This window comes from Schistocerca piceifrons, chromosome 1 (assembly GCF_021461385.2).
Source record: "Schistocerca piceifrons isolate TAMUIC-IGC-003096 chromosome 1, iqSchPice1.1, whole genome shotgun sequence".
NCBI classification, from domain to species: Eukaryota; Metazoa; Arthropoda; class Insecta; order Orthoptera; family Acrididae; genus Schistocerca; species Schistocerca piceifrons.
Window position 1 is genome coordinate 14,651,282 of NC_060138.1, and position 18,891 is coordinate 14,670,172.

At 38.5% G+C, this 18,891-nt stretch overlaps 1 protein-coding gene across 1 annotated transcript in view; it reads right to left on the minus strand.

Moving 5' to 3' along the window:
* The window catches only part of LOC124797884 (ovarian-specific serine/threonine-protein kinase Lok-like), a 199,860-nt gene that overhangs the window by 72,736 nt on the left and 108,233 nt on the right, over positions 1-18,891 (minus strand). The window contains exon 6 of the mRNA XM_047260984.1: positions 1,794-1,999. Coding sequence (XP_047116940.1) covers positions 1,794-1,999 — 206 coding nt within the window. The remainder of the gene's footprint in view (positions 1-1,793; positions 2,000-18,891) is intronic.

Sequence of the window (18,891 nt, forward strand, 5' to 3'; positions counted from 1 at the left end):
TTATGTTATACTTTTTCCAATAAAAAATGGCTTAATGGTAAAAAATTCATAAATACTATACCAACAAAAAGAAAACATTGGTTCTAGTTCAGTGGGCTCACAATATATGCTGAAAACCTCTGCCAGAATTTCAAAGTTCTGAAGATAATAGTTCCAAAGAAAAAGGTACACAAAGTTAGCAAATTTAACATTGGCGAGATAGGGCATTCCAACTCCCCTTAAACCTTGCCAATTCACCTATACAGTTTGATGAAGAGTTGTTCGAGTGGGCCACATAATTCCTGCCCACACTATTAGGGATCCTCCTCTATATTGTTCTCTTTCCACAATGCTTGTGTCTCAAATTTGTGTTCCACATTGCTTTTAGATGTGAATGCTAGGAGAATCACTCTCCAGACCAAATTGAGACCCATCTGTGAAAAGACTGTTCGACGTCCAAGTGGTATGCTGATGACTCCACCCTAGACATGTGAAGACACATCAGAGGTACACATACAGCAGGTCTTCGACAATAAAGGTCACTCTGCCAAAGCTTTCTGTCACTGTTTGTCTCAATACAACAAGTCCAACAGATGCAACAAGGTCAAATGCCAGCTGCCATGCAGTACTGAGCTGGTACTGTCATGCCCTTACAGCCAAATAACACTCCTCTCTTTCTGATATCTCACATAGTTGGCTCTGCACTGACCTTCAGCATCCTGTTTCGGTCTCTATAAATTGTCAGCACATTAGAGAAACAACAGAACGAATCACATTAAGCCATCGGGCCAAATATGTTTGCAACTGTCCTCCTTACATTCCTCCTATGGTCCTCCACTGCCAAGTATGTGGTAGGCATCTTCTTTATGTCCTACTGCCCCACCTGTGACTGTATACATAGCAATTGGGAATGTAGGACTACCTGGCACACACTATCCCATTTGATAGGTGCCCTGTTGTCATAAATAATACGGTTGCCCGGTCACCGAAATGCTACCTTCCATGTAGAACGCGATTGCAGACAGGCATCTTAACAGTTTGTACAATTATACTGCGTATTAGACCAAAGACAGGGAAACAGCGATTTGCTGCTTTAATTTTGGACACCACTGTAGATACTATTTCCCCAATCTACAGCAATATTTCCCCAATCTACAGCAATATTTCCCCAATCTACAGCAATATTTCCCCAATCTACAGCAATATTTCCCAAATCTACAGCAATATTTCCCAAATCTACAGCAATATTTCCCAAATCTACAGCAATATTTCCCAAATCTACAGCAATATTTCCCAAATCTACAGCAATATTTCCCAAATCTACAGCAATATTTCCCAAATCTACAGCAATATTTCCCAAATCTACAGCAATATTTCCCAAATCTACAGCAATATTTCCCAAATCTACAGCAATCATCTACACAGATATGGCTTGACTTGGAATGCAAATCTTAGTCCTCCCCAAGCAGACACCAAAAATCTTTTTTTGCTCTATCTCACTTTGTGTTCTTTGGTAATTACTTTATATTCCATTCACATCCACAGCATTGATATGACCATTATGTATGTAATAATGAGCTGTTGTCAAACTGCAGTTATAGGATAAGCTGTAACTATACAAACAATTCAGTCAGTTCCTGGTAGTATCTGACCTGTTATAACTATTGTTTAATGTACACATTAACTTGAAAAATGAACTTTTAATGGGTTTTTGCAATGTTCTCGTTTGCTTTCAAGTCATTATAATATCCCTGTATTACAAATAAAGAGCTATAAATGAAAATGATTTAACTGTATCAGCTCAAGATAATTACCATGCATATAAAATTACGCCCAGGCTCCAAACATCAACTTGCATTGTATAGCCCCCTCTTCCATTTTTTACAAGTACCTCTGGGGCAGCATATAAAGGTGTTCCGCAGACTGTTGTCATTTCCGAGGTGACAAATCTTGATAAACCAAAGTCTGACACCTTAATCAGAGTTTCTTCTTTGTCAGAGGAGAGTAATATGTTCTCTGGCTGCAAAACAATTTGAAAAGTAAAATTTCAAAAACATGCTATTGTATCATTTGAATTGATGTGCATAAGTGTTTACCATGAGTAGTTTATCAAGAAACTGAGCAAACAATACTAAACAGGTACAGTATATGGGCTACATTCGAAAAGCAATGTCAATGACCCATCTGCATTAATAGTGGATACTCTTCTTTTTACCACCTCTCAGATAAATTCCAATGAGAGAAAGGAGAACGAGGAATATTATACATTAGTCTATTCAAAGATCAGCAACAGAAGGCATTAATTCACAAAACATAAAGCCATTATGTCTGTAACATTACGGTGCTTCAACGTGCTATGTATTATGGTGGTATCTGATAATGCAAAAGTGGTTTGTGTTGTGATATTCCACTGACTTAGGCCTATATGATACATGATACGAGAAAGTCTACTCAACACCAGTAACTAGCATGAGACTAAAACTCTTTAAATGTCAAGGCTGTGCCAATACACTTTTCATGTGTTTATTGTAAGCAAAGGGCATAACTTGTTAATTTTTTTCCTTGTACTTCGTATGTTTTGTAACTGTATGTGAATGCAGAAATAATTCACCTATTAGACAAAGATATTCTTCAAGAGGTACTATACGAATGAGGTTCTTTCATCTACCAGGTGACTCATGCATGATACGAGGGGTAGTCCTCAAGTTTTCATCACCACCATAGAAAAAAAATCAAGCTGCAACCATGAAACTTGGGTTACTCCTCCTCACCCTTCAATGCACAGTTTTTCCTCTAGGTTGAGCCCTCAGCTGTTTTAGTCTGCATATTAGCTGTTCAGGAAACATTGTAACTCAAAAATCAAACAATGGAAAACCCAGGATGGAATAACGACAATTTTATGAAAATGAGAAGCAGACAGGCACAACAAAAAAACTGCCAACACACACATATTCTGGCAAAACAACTGACACACATGACCACCATATCTGGCTCGGCTCGGCAGCCTCGAGGCCAGCCAGAGACAGTGGTCGTGTGTGTGTGTGTGTGTGTGTGTGTGTGTGTGTGTGTGTGTTTTGTCTAATTCAGAAGACAACCTTTTGGCCAAAAGCTTACTTGTTTAGCAGTGTACTAGGTCACTGTTTTGGGTTTCCTCTTATTAGCACAACTAGTTAGCACAGCACCGTTACAGTCCAAAAAAGTGGCTGACGTCACATTGCCCAATGATGGTCAAGTCTTCACCTTTTTCAGTGGTGTGTTCTCTCATGGTCATAATGGTACAATAGCATTCATCCACAGTTATTAGGTGGTGTAGTAACACGTCGAGAGAATTTGATACTTCATTCTATTCTCTGTCTTAGACAGATGTGCTAAAGTGGCGAAAGTGTCAACATGGTGGAAATGTTTTTTTTTATTTTGTTCAAAGATGGTAGTGGCCAAATGTTTACTTTGCATATGTTTTCATCTACATCTGCATGGATACTCTGCAAATCACACTTATTTGCCTGGCAGAGGGTTCATCGAACCACCTTCACAATTCTCTATTATTCCAATCTTGTATAGCACGCAGAAAGAAGTACGAGCTCTGCTTTCCCGCATTTTATCGTGGTGATTGTTTCTCCCTATGTAGGTTGGTGTCAACAAAATATATTCGCATTCGGAGGAGAAAGCTGGTGATCGGAATTTCATGATAAGATTCTGTCACAACAAAAAACGCCTTTCTTTTAATGATGTTCATCCCAAAACCTGTATCATTTCATATTTCGCTATAATACCCTTCTTTGAACTTTTTCGATGTACTCCGTCAGTTCTATATGGTAAGGATCCCACACCACACAGCAGTATTCTAAAAGAGGATGGACAAGCGTAGCGTAGACAGTCTCCTTAGTAGATTTGTTACATTTTCTAAGTGTTCTGCCAATAAAATGCAGTCTTTGGTTAGCCTTCCCCACAAAATTTTCTTTGTGTTCCAATTTAAGTTGTTCGTAATAGTAATTCCTAGGTATTTAGTTGAATTTGCGACCTTCAGATTTGACTGATTTATCGTGTAACCAAAGTGTAACAAATTCCTTTTAGCACTCATGTGGATGACCTCACACTTTTCATTATTTACGGTCAACTGTCAATTATCGTACCATCCAGATATCTTTTCTAAATCATTTTGCAATTTGTTATGATCTTCTCATGCCTTTATTAGTTGACAAACAACAATGTCATCTGCGAACAAACTAAGACGGCTGCTCAGATTGTCTCTCAAATCATTTACATAGATAAGGAACAGCAAAGGGTCTATAACACTACCTTGGGGAATGCCAGAAATCATTTCTGTTTTACTCAATGACTCTCCATCAATTAATATGAACTGTGACCTCTCTGACAGGAAATCACAAATCCAGTCACATAGCCGAGATGATAATCCATAAGCACGTGATTTCACTACAAGCCGCTTGTGTGGTACAGTGTCAAAAGCCTTCCTAAAATCCAGAAATGTGGAATCGATCTGAAATCCCTTGTCAATTACACTCAACACTTCAAGCGAATAAAGAGCTAGATGTGTTTCACAAGAACGTTTTCTAAATCCTTGTTGACTGTGTGTCAATAGACCATCTTCTTCGAGGTAATTAATAATGTTCGAACACAATATATGATAAAAAATCCTGCTGCATATCAATGTTGATGACATGGGCCTGTAATTTAGTGGATTACTTCTACTGCCTTTCTAGAATATTGTTGTGACCTGAGGAACTTTCCAGTCTTTGGATATGGATCTTTCATTGAACGAACGGTTGTATAGGATTGTTAAGTATTAAGTATGGGGCTAATGCATCAGCGTACTCTGAAAGGAACCTAACTGGTATACAGTCTGGACCAGAAGACTTGCTTTTATTAAGTGATGTAAGTTGCTTCACTACTCCAAGGATATTTACTTCTACACCACTCATGTTGGCAGCTGTTCTCAATTCGAATTCTGGAATATTTACTTCGTCTTCTTTAGTGAAGGCATTTCGGAAGGTTGCGTTTAGTAACTCTGCTTTGGCAGCAATGTCTTCAATAGTATATCCATTGGTATCATGCAGAGAAGGCACTGATTGTTTCTTGCCGGTAACACACTTCACATACGACCAGAGTCTCTCTGGATTTTCTGCCAGGTTTTGAGACAAAGTTTCATTGTGGAAACTATTATAACCATCTTGCATTGATGTCCGCACTTAATTTCAGGCTTCTGTAAAAGATCTCCAATCTTGGGGATTTTGCGTCTGTTTAAATTTGGCATGTTTGTTTCGTTATTTCTGGTACAAATCTCTCAATTGCTGCCGATACTATTTCTCCGAATTCAAGCCACATCTGGTCTACATTTAGATTATTAATTTGGAAGAAGTGAAGATAGTCTCTCAGGAAGGTGTCAAGTGAATTTTTATCTGCTTTTCTGAATAGGTATATTTTTCATTTATTTTTGGATTTGGGGGTTGCAATATTCAATCTCGCTACAACAACCCTCTGTTCACTAATCCATGTATCCGTTTTGATGCTCGTTATTAACTCAGGATTATTTGTTGCTAAGAGGTCAAGTGTGTTTTCACAACCGTTTACTATTCGCATGGGCTCAAGAACTAAATGCTCGAAATAATTTTCAGAAAATGCGTTTAGCACAATTTTGGATGATGATTTATGCGTACCTCTCGATTTCTGCCAACATATCGAGGGTAAATTGAAGTCACCACCAATGCAATTGATTTTTTCCTTACGACCGATTTGGACACAGTAAAATATCTATACATTGTTTTATATGTAAAAACCTAGAATGGTAATATTGACACTCATAGTGGCTGCGAGCGGCAGCAGCAATGCTAAAAAAGAGACTGTTGTACATTGTATCTCTGGCTTTGTCAGCTGACTTGGATGTAAGTTCAAATTTTTTTTTGTCCAGTGTTGTCTTCCTAGTGGGACGAGAGAGAGGTATATATTGTTGTATGAAAGGGATAGTCCGCCATTGGAATCAGAATTGTGACTTTAATGTTTGGTGTCTACATAGAAAAGATGGAAGGATTAAAAACCATTGTAATTCGAAACAGTGCATCTTGATGAACAAATAGCGAATATAATCATCGTCAAAGACAACAAAACAGGAAAAGGTAATTCATTCTTTTAAAACTTCACATTGGACATTATATATGTTTAAGTCTTCCGAGTGAGATTTACATCCTGTTACAAAAATAATTTCAAGAGCCTGCATCGAATTTATAACAACACAGATCAAAACCAGCGATAAGCGACAGTGCCATCTTTTCTCAAAAGTAACATTCAATAGCCCGAACATGGATTTATTCTCGCTACAATGATTAAGGACCTGCTGCCATTTTCATTCCCCTGCCATTTTTCTTTGAGATTGTGCAAAACCATCAATGATAAATCATCGATTGCCACAGCTGTGGAGTCCCAGGACCGACATTGCTGAGATTCAGAAGAAGAATTCTAACTTCAGCGAATCTCTATTGCTGGAGATACAATAATAATAATAATAATAATAATAATAATAATAATAATAGTTATTTTCAGAGGATCTTCAAGATTTTTTTAGAGAAAGTCTTGCATTTAACTTCACAAACATTCATTACATTCTTTTTTATTTTGCACAGTCAGAGAGTACAGTACATATTCATTCAAGAGAGAATCAGTACTTATTTCAGCTAACTTGGGGAAGGGATATTACAGTGGCCAGAGAGAGAACCCGCTGCGTAAGTTTGACGGGCTTTTTGAAAGAATGTAAGCGACTAAACACCACAGTAGAAAATGTTCAAACTGCCGTGGGAGTTGTCTGAAAGTGATCTGTGGCAGATTTCCACAGTCACCTCTACATCTGCATCTATATTCTGCAATCCATCTTATGCAGTGCGTGGTGGAGGGTACCTCGTTATCACTACTAGTCATTTCCTTTCCTGTTCCATTAGCAAACAGAACGAGGGAAAAAATGACTGTCAATATGCTTCCGTATGAGCCCTAATTTCTTGTATTTTGTCTACATGATCCTTACGCGTAATATATGTTTGAGGCAGCAGAATCATTCTGCAGTGACTTTCAAATTGTGGTTCTCTAAATTTTCTCAATAGTGCTCCTCAGAAACAATGTCGCCTTCCCTTTGGGGATTCCCATTTGAGTTCCCAAGGCATCTCTGTAACACTTGCATGTTGTTCGAACCTACAAGTAACAAATCTAGCAGCCCACCTCTAAATTGCTTCAATGTCTTTCTTTAAACCAACTTGGTAAGTACCCCACCGACAGTCTGCCTGCTTAGCCGAGTGGTGACATGGTTGCCTACCGCGTAGTGGGACTGGGTACGATTCCCATCCAGATTGGAGATTTTCTCTGCTCGTGGACTGGATGTTGTGTTGTCCTCATCATCATTTCATCCTAATCACCGGCATGCAAGTTGCCCAATGTGGTGTCAACTGAAATAAGACTTGCAATTGGCAGCCGAACTTCCGCGGATGGGGCCTCCTGACCAACAATGCCACACCCTCATTTCATTTCTCCCACAGACTCAAGCAGTACTCAAGCATAGATTGCACAAGTGTCCTATATGTGGTCTCCTTTATAGATGTTCCACACTTGCCTAGAATTCTGCCAATAAATTGAAGTCGACCATTGGCCTTACCTACCACAATCCTCACGTGCTTGTTACATTACATATCGCTTTGCAGTGTTATGCCCAGATATCTAAAGATGTGACCGCGTCAAGCAAGATGCTATTAACGCTGTATCCAAACATTACCAGTTTTTTCCTACTTACCTGCATTAAATTACATTTTTCTACATTTAGAGCTAGCTGCCATTCAACACACCAACCAAACAACCACACATTGCTGCTCACCCTATCCAAAAAATCATTTATGGATATAGTTAATAATAATGGACCTACCACACTTCCTTGGGCACACCAAACGATACCCCTGTCTCTGATGAATATTCGCCATCAAGGACAACATACTTGGTTCTATAACTTAAGAAGGCTTCAAGTCACTTATATATCCGTGAACCTGTTCCATATGCTCATACCTTCACTAACAGCCTGCAATGGTACACCATGTCAAATGCTTTCCAGAAAGCAAGAAATATGGAATCTTGTCTGTTGCCCTTCATCCATACTTGGCAGTGGATCACGTCAGAAAAGGGCAAGCCGAGTTTCGCACCAGTGATGCTTGCTAAAACCATGTTGATTTGTGGAAATATGACACTGTCACAAGAAGATTTATTATATTCGAACTGACAATATGTTCAAGGATTCTGCAGCAAACTGAACTTATGAACACTGCTCTGTAACTCTGTGGGTCAATTCTTTTGCCCTTCTTATAAACGGGAGTAGCCTGCACTTTTTTCTGGTCACTTGGGAGTTGGCGCTGGGCTGGAGATTTATGAAAAATGCAAGGTAAGTAAGGGGCCAATACCATAGCACACTGTTTGAAAAACTGAATTGGAGTTCCATCTGGACCTGGTGACTGACTTGTTTTCAACTCCTTCAGCTGCTTCTCTACGTAAGGGGTGGTTATTATTATGTCACCCATATGGGTCTCCGTTCAATGGTCAAACAACTTTATATTTGTACAATTCTACTGTGTGTAAGATTTATTAAATGTGAAATTTGAAACTCTGTCTTTCATTTTGCTACTTTCAACAGCCACACCAGAATGACAACATACAAGTGACCAGATGGAAGCCTTAGACACACTCAGTTATTTTACATAGGGCCAGAATTTTCTACAGTTTTCTGCCAGATCTTTTGCTATGATATGACGCTGGTAGCAGTTGTATGCTTCGCACATAAACCATGTCACTCGTGCACAAATCACTATACAACCTTTGCTTCCCGTCAATTGTGCCTTCTACTTTGAACCGCGAGTGGAACAGCCTCTGTTTCCTCAGCATTTTCCGAATTTCATTATTGAACCATGGTGGGTCTTTTCTGTCCGTATTCCACTTACTTGGCACATAATTCTCTAGATGATGATTTACAATGTGCTAAAACTCTGACTGTAATTCTCCTGCATCCACCCTACTGGAACTAAGTGATACCAATTTACAGTTTAAGTGAGATGCTCTTTCTAGCAGAAAGACTCTCCTAGGCTTCTTCACTGATTTATTAACTTTCGTAACCATAATTACTATAATGACATCACCATCGCTAATCCGCATTTCTTAACTGACATTTTCGATAATGCCCAGTTTGTTTGTAGCTACAATGTCTGAGACATTTCCAATGCTTGTGCTCTCCCGAACCAGCTGTTCACGAAAGTTTTCAGAAAACGTGTTCAAAAGTACTTCACGTGATTGTCCGTCTGTACACCCTGCAATGAATTCCTAGTCATTCCAGCCTATACTCAGTACGCTGAAGTTGCCTCCAACTAGTACACTGCATGATCTGGGTATTTACAATCAACTACCCATAGACATTCTTTAAATGACTAGAACTATCATAGCAGAACCAGGCAGCTTGTAAAATCATCCAACAACTAGCCTGGTTTCACCTAGGCCGGTTATACACGACCAGATAACTTTATTGTTACAATCAGCTTCGACTTCAATAGAGAGAATATTTTTGTCAACTGCAATCAACACTCTCACTCCTGTGACCATCCGAACAGATCTTTAAGATATCTACATGCAAAAAAACTAAAAATTAATTTGCCACATACTGAGTTCATAAGCCTGCAACAAAACCATATATATAGACACACACACACACACACACACACACACACACACACACACACACACACACACACACACACACTGTTGCTTTGCACATGTCTGATGGAACAGCCACTTTAGAACTTTAAAAATTAATATAAATTTGTTGAATGAAGATATAGAGCTGGGTTTAGTGTCATTTGGTAAGGAAGCACATGGTCATTTTTACCTTAATCTGAAGACGATGTATGTGGCTTCTGTTGGTTATGATGCATACATCCCATCATAAGTCAATTTCTTCCCAAACACTGGCGCATCACGGCCAATCCATTGAACCTGAAAGCAGTCCCTGAGAAAATCCCATATTTATGCCACTCATAAATTGTAGGCCTACTACGAGATCTTTAGCGTACTTGGTACGGAAATTATACTGAACTGCTGTTGCCGAATTTGATTCTTCAAACCAAAACACACAACTCCGAACAGAATAATCCGCACCTCTCATATATCTGCACCTGGCATGTCTGCCCATGACATCATTTTCATGACATATTCACTAGAATGTCCTAGAAAAAAACAAAAACTGTCTACATACGGAGACTTGAAACGCATAAATTTGCCCGAACTCGAAACTGAGGCACAAGAAATAGTTTGGGGGATGACCCCTACTCCCCTCATGGACATAAACAACAAACTCCAAGATTCCACTACCAAAATTACTAAACTATATGACAAATACGCTTCAATAAAGACCAGAAAAGTAAAAAGGAAACCTGCACCTTGGCTGACTGATGAACTAAAACAGCTCATGAATCTCAGAGACACTGCACATCGAGCATACAAGATACACCCTACACCTGAAAATCACATTGTATACAAGCAGAAGCGAAACAAAGTCAGTCAAGCGGTGAGAAACGCTAAGCTCAGGCATGCCCGTACATTAGCTGACAATAGATGTAGACCAGCTATCCTGTGGAAAAATCTCTGTAGTCTCGGTTTAGGCAAAATAAAAGTTGCAGAAAATCCCATGGTCCCAGCTGAAGAACTAAACCGATTCTTCACATTACCTGCAACCACAATTGAGTCGCAAAAAAAAACAAACAGAGAATCATTGATTACTTCATGGGGATGAACGACTGTAGCAAAGAAAAATTCTATCTACGGCACGTCACTTGCAATACTGTCAAGAAAGCCATAATGCGGATTAGATCAGCATCTACTAGACATGATGGCATCACTATCCAGATGGTAAAACTTATTATTGATCAACTACTGCCCTCTATTACAGACATTTTCAACTACTCGTTAATCACAAGTGTTTTCCCCGAGGCCTGGAAACTGGGGCAAATTAAGCCACTGCTTAAAAAAGACATCGCCACAGCACCCTCTGACTACCGCCCCATCTGCCTTCCTCCTGCACTATCAAAGGCATTAGAATATATAGTCCATGACCAGCTCACCGACTACCTAACTACAAACAACCTACTAGACGAATACCAATCAGGTTTCCATAAACATCGAAGCACAACATCCGCACTGATAAAGGTGACAGATGACCTGAAACTTGCCATGGACAGACAAGAAGCGACTATCATTTGCTTCTTAGATTTCAGCAAAGCATTTGATACTGTCGACTTCGACATCTTACTAGCCAAACTTAGCGGTCTAAATTTCTCACCAAGTGCAGTGCAATGGTTTCGCTCATACATGACGTCTCGTCAGCAACGCGTCCTGTCCGGGAATATAAAATCACAATGGCGGCAGGTAGTGTCAGGCGTTCCCCAAGGCTCAGTACTAGGTCCCATACTCTTCTCTCTGTATGTCAATGATGTGTCATCGGTTCTGACTTATTGCAAATATCATATGTATGCTGATGACCTTCAGTTGTATCTAAGTGCGAAACCAAAGAATCTTAAGAAAGCTATTGAAAACTTCAATACTGATCTCTATGCACTATCAAAATTGGCACAGGACATAGGACTAAAACTAAGCCCATCTAAAACCTAAGCAGTACTTGTTGGTCACTCTAAGCTCATTAGCCCAAAACATCGGGAATCCGTACCATCTCTTATCCTAAATGGAACAAATATTAACTTCTCTCCCTCAGCAAAGAGTTTTGGAGTAATAATAGATGAAAATCTAAATTGGACAGAGCACGTAATTGCAGTGTGCAAAAAAGCATCAGCGTCCCTTCATGTCCTACAAAAATATAAAAAAAACTCTTCCCTTTCGATCTGAAAAAGAAATTAGTACAAGCGCTTATACTCCCAATCATTGATTACAGTGGTATTATCCTACAAGGCCTCTCTCATGAAAACTCGCGACGTCTGGAACTGGTCACGAATGCCTGCGTCCGATATATCTGTGAAGTTCAACTTTTTGATCACATTTCACCAGCATATTCAAAATTGTCCTGGCTGCGTGCAGACAAACGCAGAGATTTCCATACACTCTGCTTCATCTACTGCCTTATAAATGTGCACTGCCCCTCATATCTCTCCTCGTCCTTAACGCTTATGTTTGAGCAACATGACAGAAAAACACGTTCCCATCATAATAAAATCCTCTCTGTTCCACTGCATCGCTCAGTCACCTTCTCCAAGTCCATTACAGTAGCGGGAACCCGACTATGGAATAACCTCCCACGGTATGTTAGAGAAATTAAAAACATGTCCAGCTTCAAAAAACAGTTAATGACGTATCTACTCAAACAACAGTAATGCTTTCCTTTGTACATGAATGCACTTCACCTCATTACTTCCCTCTTTCACCCTCCTTAAGTCTCCCTCCCCCAAAACTCGCTATACTAGTAAACATCTACTTTACACACCAAGATATTAATGTACATCTGCACAAATCTTCATTACTATTGCCCATTTTTCTCATGTTTATCACTATTATTTAATTTTTTTTACTGTTACTATTATTATTTTTATCATAATTTGTATGTATAGCACCTGTTGTAAAAATACTGCCTGTACTTACTTTATTAAGTCTTAGTCATTATTCTTTATTCATATTGTGACTAGAGTAATCTAATTTTCTTATTTAAAGTATTGTCATGATGTAACTCTGATGTGTGAAATGCTGCATGTGTGAAACACTGGTCCGATGTAAGAGAGGGCCTGATGGCCCTAATCTGATCAGTTTAAATAAATAAATAAATAAATAAATAAATAAATAAATAAATAAATAAATAAAACACACAGCTAGCATGCTCAGGCCCAGTGAAGGCAGCCATTTTTTAACGCAACTGCCGCTAGCATTCCTGAAGGTGCGATTCAGCACTAGCGAACTATGCAAGACAAAAACTTGATATATTTCTCTACAAATTGACACTACAATCACCCCTGTAGGTATTACAAATTAATTTACACGAATTTTCAAAGTTGTAAAGTCTTTTTTGAAACACCCTGTAAAGTAATGGGCAGGGGCACTATAACTGAATAATGACATTAACTGCTGGTGGGTAATGTATTAAATTAAAATAATGGGCAGGAGCATTATGTCAGTAGTGTGCAGATCAGTTGTGAAATCGGGTCAGTCAGGGGTCGAGGCAACCATTCGCAGGCAATGGAAAAATCCAGGTTCGAGTCACAGTCACAGTCATGCACAACTTTTCAACTTTCCCCAGATTTAATTCAATGCCCACTAGCAGCTAATGTCATCATGCCTTTGATTAAAGATAATAAAATTTCACACGGCCTTACAGTAGTTCTACTCATGGGCTAACCATACATAAAACTTCACAAGCCACTGTATTTTCAACTCTCAAGACAATGAATAAGAGGAGACTGAAAAACCAATTGTGCTGCTAGAATGTTTTTACCGAGTTGTTCTGATTGCTGCGAGCTCATTTTGAACCCCATGACCACTTTCAAGTTATCTGCAAAATAATCAATCCTGAAACACACATTTTTGTTACTTACAAATTACAATTTTGAATTACTTACGTACTTAGCACATCATTATTGCAAGTTCTGTCGAAATGTTAATACAGGTGGAGATGCATTAGCTGTCAGTTTATGCAGGTACTGCACACTATTTTTAAGATGGTCAATTATTTTCATGTTTGAAAGCTTTTCATGATGTAGTACGGTTACAACTTTGGATTGTTATTCTATGGGTTTCTATGGGTTTGCTAGAGTTATTGTTATGCCTCTGATTTATATTATGGGTTTGTGAGCAGATATAATCTTCATTCTGTTTATTGGTACTATGGTTATGTCTCTTAATATTAATCTGTGAATTTGTATGATTTTGTTATCTTTTGTGTTGTTTATTGGTGGTGTTATCTGTGTTTCATTTATTCACCCAAGACCAATTTTGAATGATTTCAATAAAACTGTCAATATAGATTTTATGTTTCAATTAAGTTTGTTCATTTAAGAGTTGGTTGGGATATGTGCGAGTATGAGTGTAAATTTCCATTTCTTTGAGAAGATTTAGTGTCAGGTCCTTCAGTGTTACGTGCAAGATTTCTATAGCATGTTCTCACTGGTTTACGTGGCAATTTTCTGTTCTGATGTGATGAAAGTCTGTGGATTGGTTTGTGTCATTATGTCTTTGTTGTTGTTGTTGTTGTGGTCTTCAGTCCTGAGACTGGTTTGATGCAGCTCTCCATGGTGCTCTATCCTGTGCAAGCTTCTTCATCTCCCAGTACCTACTGCAACCTACATCCTTTTGAATCTGCTTAGTGTATTCATCTCTTGGTCTCCCTCTACAATTTTTACCCTCCACGCTGCCCTCCAATGCTAAATTTGTGATCCCTTGATGCCTCAAAACATGTCCTACCAACCGATCCTTTCTTCTAGTCAAGTTGTGCCACAAACTTCTCTTCTCCCCAATCCTATTCAATACCTGTTCATTAGTTACGTGATCTACCCACCTTATCTTCAGCATTCTTCTGTAGCACCACATTTCAAAAGCTTCTATTCTTTTCTTGTCCAAACTAGTTATCGTCCATGTTTCACTTCCATACATGGCTACACTCCATACAAATACTTTCAGAAACGACTTCCTGACATTTAAATCTATACTCGATGTTAACAAATTTCTCTTCTTCAGAAACGATTTCCTTGCCATTGCCAGTCTACATTTTATATCCTCTCTACTTCGACCATCATCAGTTATTTTACTCCCTAAATAGCAAAACTCCTTTACTACTTTAAGTGTCTCATTTCCTAATCTAATTCCCTCAGCATCACACGATTTAATTTAACTACATTCCATTATCCTCGGTTTGCTTTTGTTGATGTTCATCTTATATCTTCCATTCAAGACACTGTCCATTCCGTTCAACTGCTCTTCCAAGTCCTTTGCTGTCTCTGACAGAATTACAATGTCATCGGCGAACCTCAAAGTTTTTACTTCTTCTCCATGAATTTTAATACCTACTCCGAATTTTTCTTTTGTTTCCTTTACTGCTTGCTCAATATACAGATTGAATAACATCGGGGAGAGGCTACAACCCTGTCTCACTCCTTTCCCAACCACTGCTTCCCTTTCATGTCCCTCGACTCTTATAACTGCCATCTGGTTTCTGTACAAATTGTAAATAGCCTTTCGCTCCCTGTATTTTACCCCTGCCACCTTCAGAATTTGAAAGAGAGTATTCCAGTTAACATTGTCAAAAGCTTTCTCTAAGTCTACAAATGCTACAAACGTAGGTTTGCCTTTTCTTAATCTAGAGTCTAAGATAAGTCGTAAGGTTAGTATTGCCTCACGTGTTCCAACCTTTCTATGGAATCCAAACTGATCTTCCCCGAGGTTGGCTTCTACCAGTTTTTCCATTCGTCTGTAAAGAATTCGCGTTAGTATTTTGCAGCTGTGGCTTATTAAACTGATAGTTCTGTAATTTTCACATCTGTCAACACCTGCTTTCTTTGGGATTGGAATTATTATATTCTTCTTGAAGTCTGAGGGTATTTCGCCTGTCTCATACATCTTGCTCACCAGATGGTAGAGTTTTGTCATGACTGGCTCTCCCAAGGCCATCAGTAGATCTAATGGAATGTTGTCTACTCCCATGGCCTTGTTTCGACTCGGGTCTTTCAGTGCTCTGTCAAACTCTTCACGCAGTATCTTATCTCCCATTTCGTCTTCATCTACATCCTCTTCCATTTCCATAATATTGTCCTCAAGCACATCGCCCTTGTATAAACCCTCTATATACTCCTTCCACCTTTCTGCCTTCCCTTCTTTGCTTAGAACTGGGTTGCCATCGGAGTTCTTGATATTCATACAAGTGGTTCTCTTCTCTCCAAAGGTCTCTTTAATTTTCCTGTAGGCAGTATCTATCTTACCCCTAGTGAGACAAGCCTCTACATCCTTACATGTCCTCTAGCCATCCCTGCTTAGCCATTTTGCACTTCCTGTCGATCTCATTTTTGAGACGTTTGTATTCCTTTTTGCCTGCTTCATTTACTGCATTTTTATATTTTCTCCTTTCATCAATTAAATTCAATATTTCTTCTGTTACCCAAGGATTTCTATTAGCCCTCGTCTTTTACCTACTTGATCGTCTGCTGCCTTCACTACTTCATCCCTCAGAGCTACCCATTCTTCTTCTACTGTATTTCTTTCGCCCATTCCTGTCAATTATTCCCTTATGCTCTCCCTGAAACTCTCTACAACCTCTGGTTCTTTCAGTTTATCCAGGTCCCATCTCCTTAAATTCCCACCTTTTTGCAGTTTCTTCAGTTTCAATCTGCAGTTCATAACCAATAGATTGTGGTCAGAATCCACATCTGCCACTGGAAATGTCTTACAATTTAAAACCTGGTTCCTGAATCTCTGCCTTATCATTATATAATCTATCTGATACCTCCTAGTATCTCTAGGATTCTTCCAGGTATACAACCTTCTTTTATGATTCTTGAACCAAGTGTTAGCTATGATTAAGTGATGCTCTGTGCAAAATTCTACAAGGCAGCCTCCTCTTTCATTTCTTCCCCCCAATCCATATTCACCTACTACGTTTCCTTCTCTCCCTTTTCCTACTGACGAATTCCAGTCACCCATGACTATTAATTTTTCGTCTCCCTTCACTACCAGAATAATTTCTTTTATCTCGTCATACATTTCATCTATTTCTTCATCATCTGCAGAGCTAGTTGGCATATAAACTTGTACTATGTCTTTATGTGTTCTTAATACCATATTTTGAAAATTGTCTATTTGGCCTATATAGAATTAGTCACAGTCGCTGAATTGATTATATATAGACCGGCATGAGTGTGGATTGGTGGTTTTGTGTCTTCAGATCGGATTTGTGTTTTGATGATGTGTACAGTGCACAATGCAAATCTTTTTCTTTAATATTTTGTTTAACTTTTTTTTTGTCATTATGTATTATGTTGTGTACTGGCTTTGTGCAATTTTCATATAGTTGGTCTACTATAGTGGGGTTATAGTTCTTTGTGTTTGCTATGTATTTTGGTGTTGCTTATTCCTTCTGTACCACAGGATTTTGTAGTGGAATGTTTACTAATCTGTTTATCATGGTTTGGAAATATGTGTATTTGTGTATTCAGGATGGCATGAATATGCATCTATGATGCTGTCTGATGTGGTATGTGTCCTGTAAATTTCAAATTCATGCCTGTAGTGTATGTTTTTTATCATTAGATCTAGGAAATGAATGGATTTTTTATTTTCTAGTTCTCTGTTGAATTTCATATTTGGGTGCAGATTGTTTAATGTATTGTGGATGTGTTGTATGTCTCTGTCAGATCCATCTATTAGAAGCTGTGTGTCATCCACATAATGAAAGTAGTATATGATTTTATTAGTCCCTTGTTTGTAGGGTTGAATAGTTCTCATTCAAAGGTATTGAGAAAAGTATCAGTGATAGCACCTTCTATACTGCATTTCATGGCGGCTCCGTCTTTATGGTTGTACAATTGTTTTTAAATTCGAAATCCTTCTGGTTGAGTACTAGTTTCAGTAGCTCTAATATTTCTAGTACTGCTGAGACTGGCAGTTTTCAGTATTGTAAGTGGTTGTTTTCTGTTATATCAACTCTTTCATTTATTGGAATGCTGGTATACAGGTTTGTGATGTCGAAAGATACAAATTTTCCATTCTTTGTTATTTTTATGTCTGATTTTGTGGTAAGTCTCTGGCAAGTGTAATAGTTGTTTTATAGACTGTTTAATTTTTTCATAATTCTGTAGGTTGGATTGTCTATCCAGTTGACTAGAGGCCATATTAGAATTTGGGGTTTATGGATCCTTGTCTGTGTGTGAAGTGTGGGTTTGCTTGGGTTCATAGAGATGTATTGCTTTTTCTTCCCAATCAGTCAGAAATGTGTTGCTACTGTTGTGGTACTAGTTATATTTAACTGATTGCAACATTTAAAAAAAACACCATAACTCATACGACTCCCTTACTAGAAAATTAAACAACAGAACAGCATATAAACAAATCAAGAAAAATATAAGTCAGAAACTGCACCAGAGATAATAATTACAAATGGCAATCACTCGCACACAGCATTATACTGCACGTAACATTACTTTTTATTACTTTTTTGGTTTGGGAAGCATATTTGTTAGTTGGTTTTATAAGTATTTCTGTAATACTGTTTCCCGTGAAAAATTCTAGTACTCCTCTTATGTAGTCATTTTGTTTCTTTATTACAAGGCTATTCCTTTTAACTGCTTTGATTGCTGCTGCTTGATGTATGAGTAATTTTTGGTTAATGCTTCTGATTATTTTAGGAACCCATTGAGGTTGCTTGTTTGTTTTGAGGACTTCGGTGAAAGACTTTTTTACGATTCATGAAGCTTGAACCTGCAATAACAATGTGCTAAGAACGTAAGTAATTAAAAATTGTAATAACATCTTCAACTTTTGTAGTCCTGCTAGGCGCTACAAGCTGGAACCGCGTGACCACTACGGTCGCAGGTTCGAATCAGCCTCGGGCATGGATGGGTGTGCTGTCCTTAGGTTAGTTAGGTTTAAGTAGTTGTAAGATCTAGGGGACTGATGACCTCAGCAGTTTAGTCCCATAGTGCTCAGAGCCATTTGAACCATTTTTTTGAAGTCCTGTCTCCCTCAGTTGCATGTAATATTACGGTATATTGATAATTTTTACTTTTTGAACCATCTGACTACAACTGAATGAAACACAATTTTCATACCATACACGTTTCGCCTTTTATTCTCTGCAAGGCATCTTCAGTGGCAGGTTGTGTGGACAATTTTCTACATATTATGCTTCAGTTC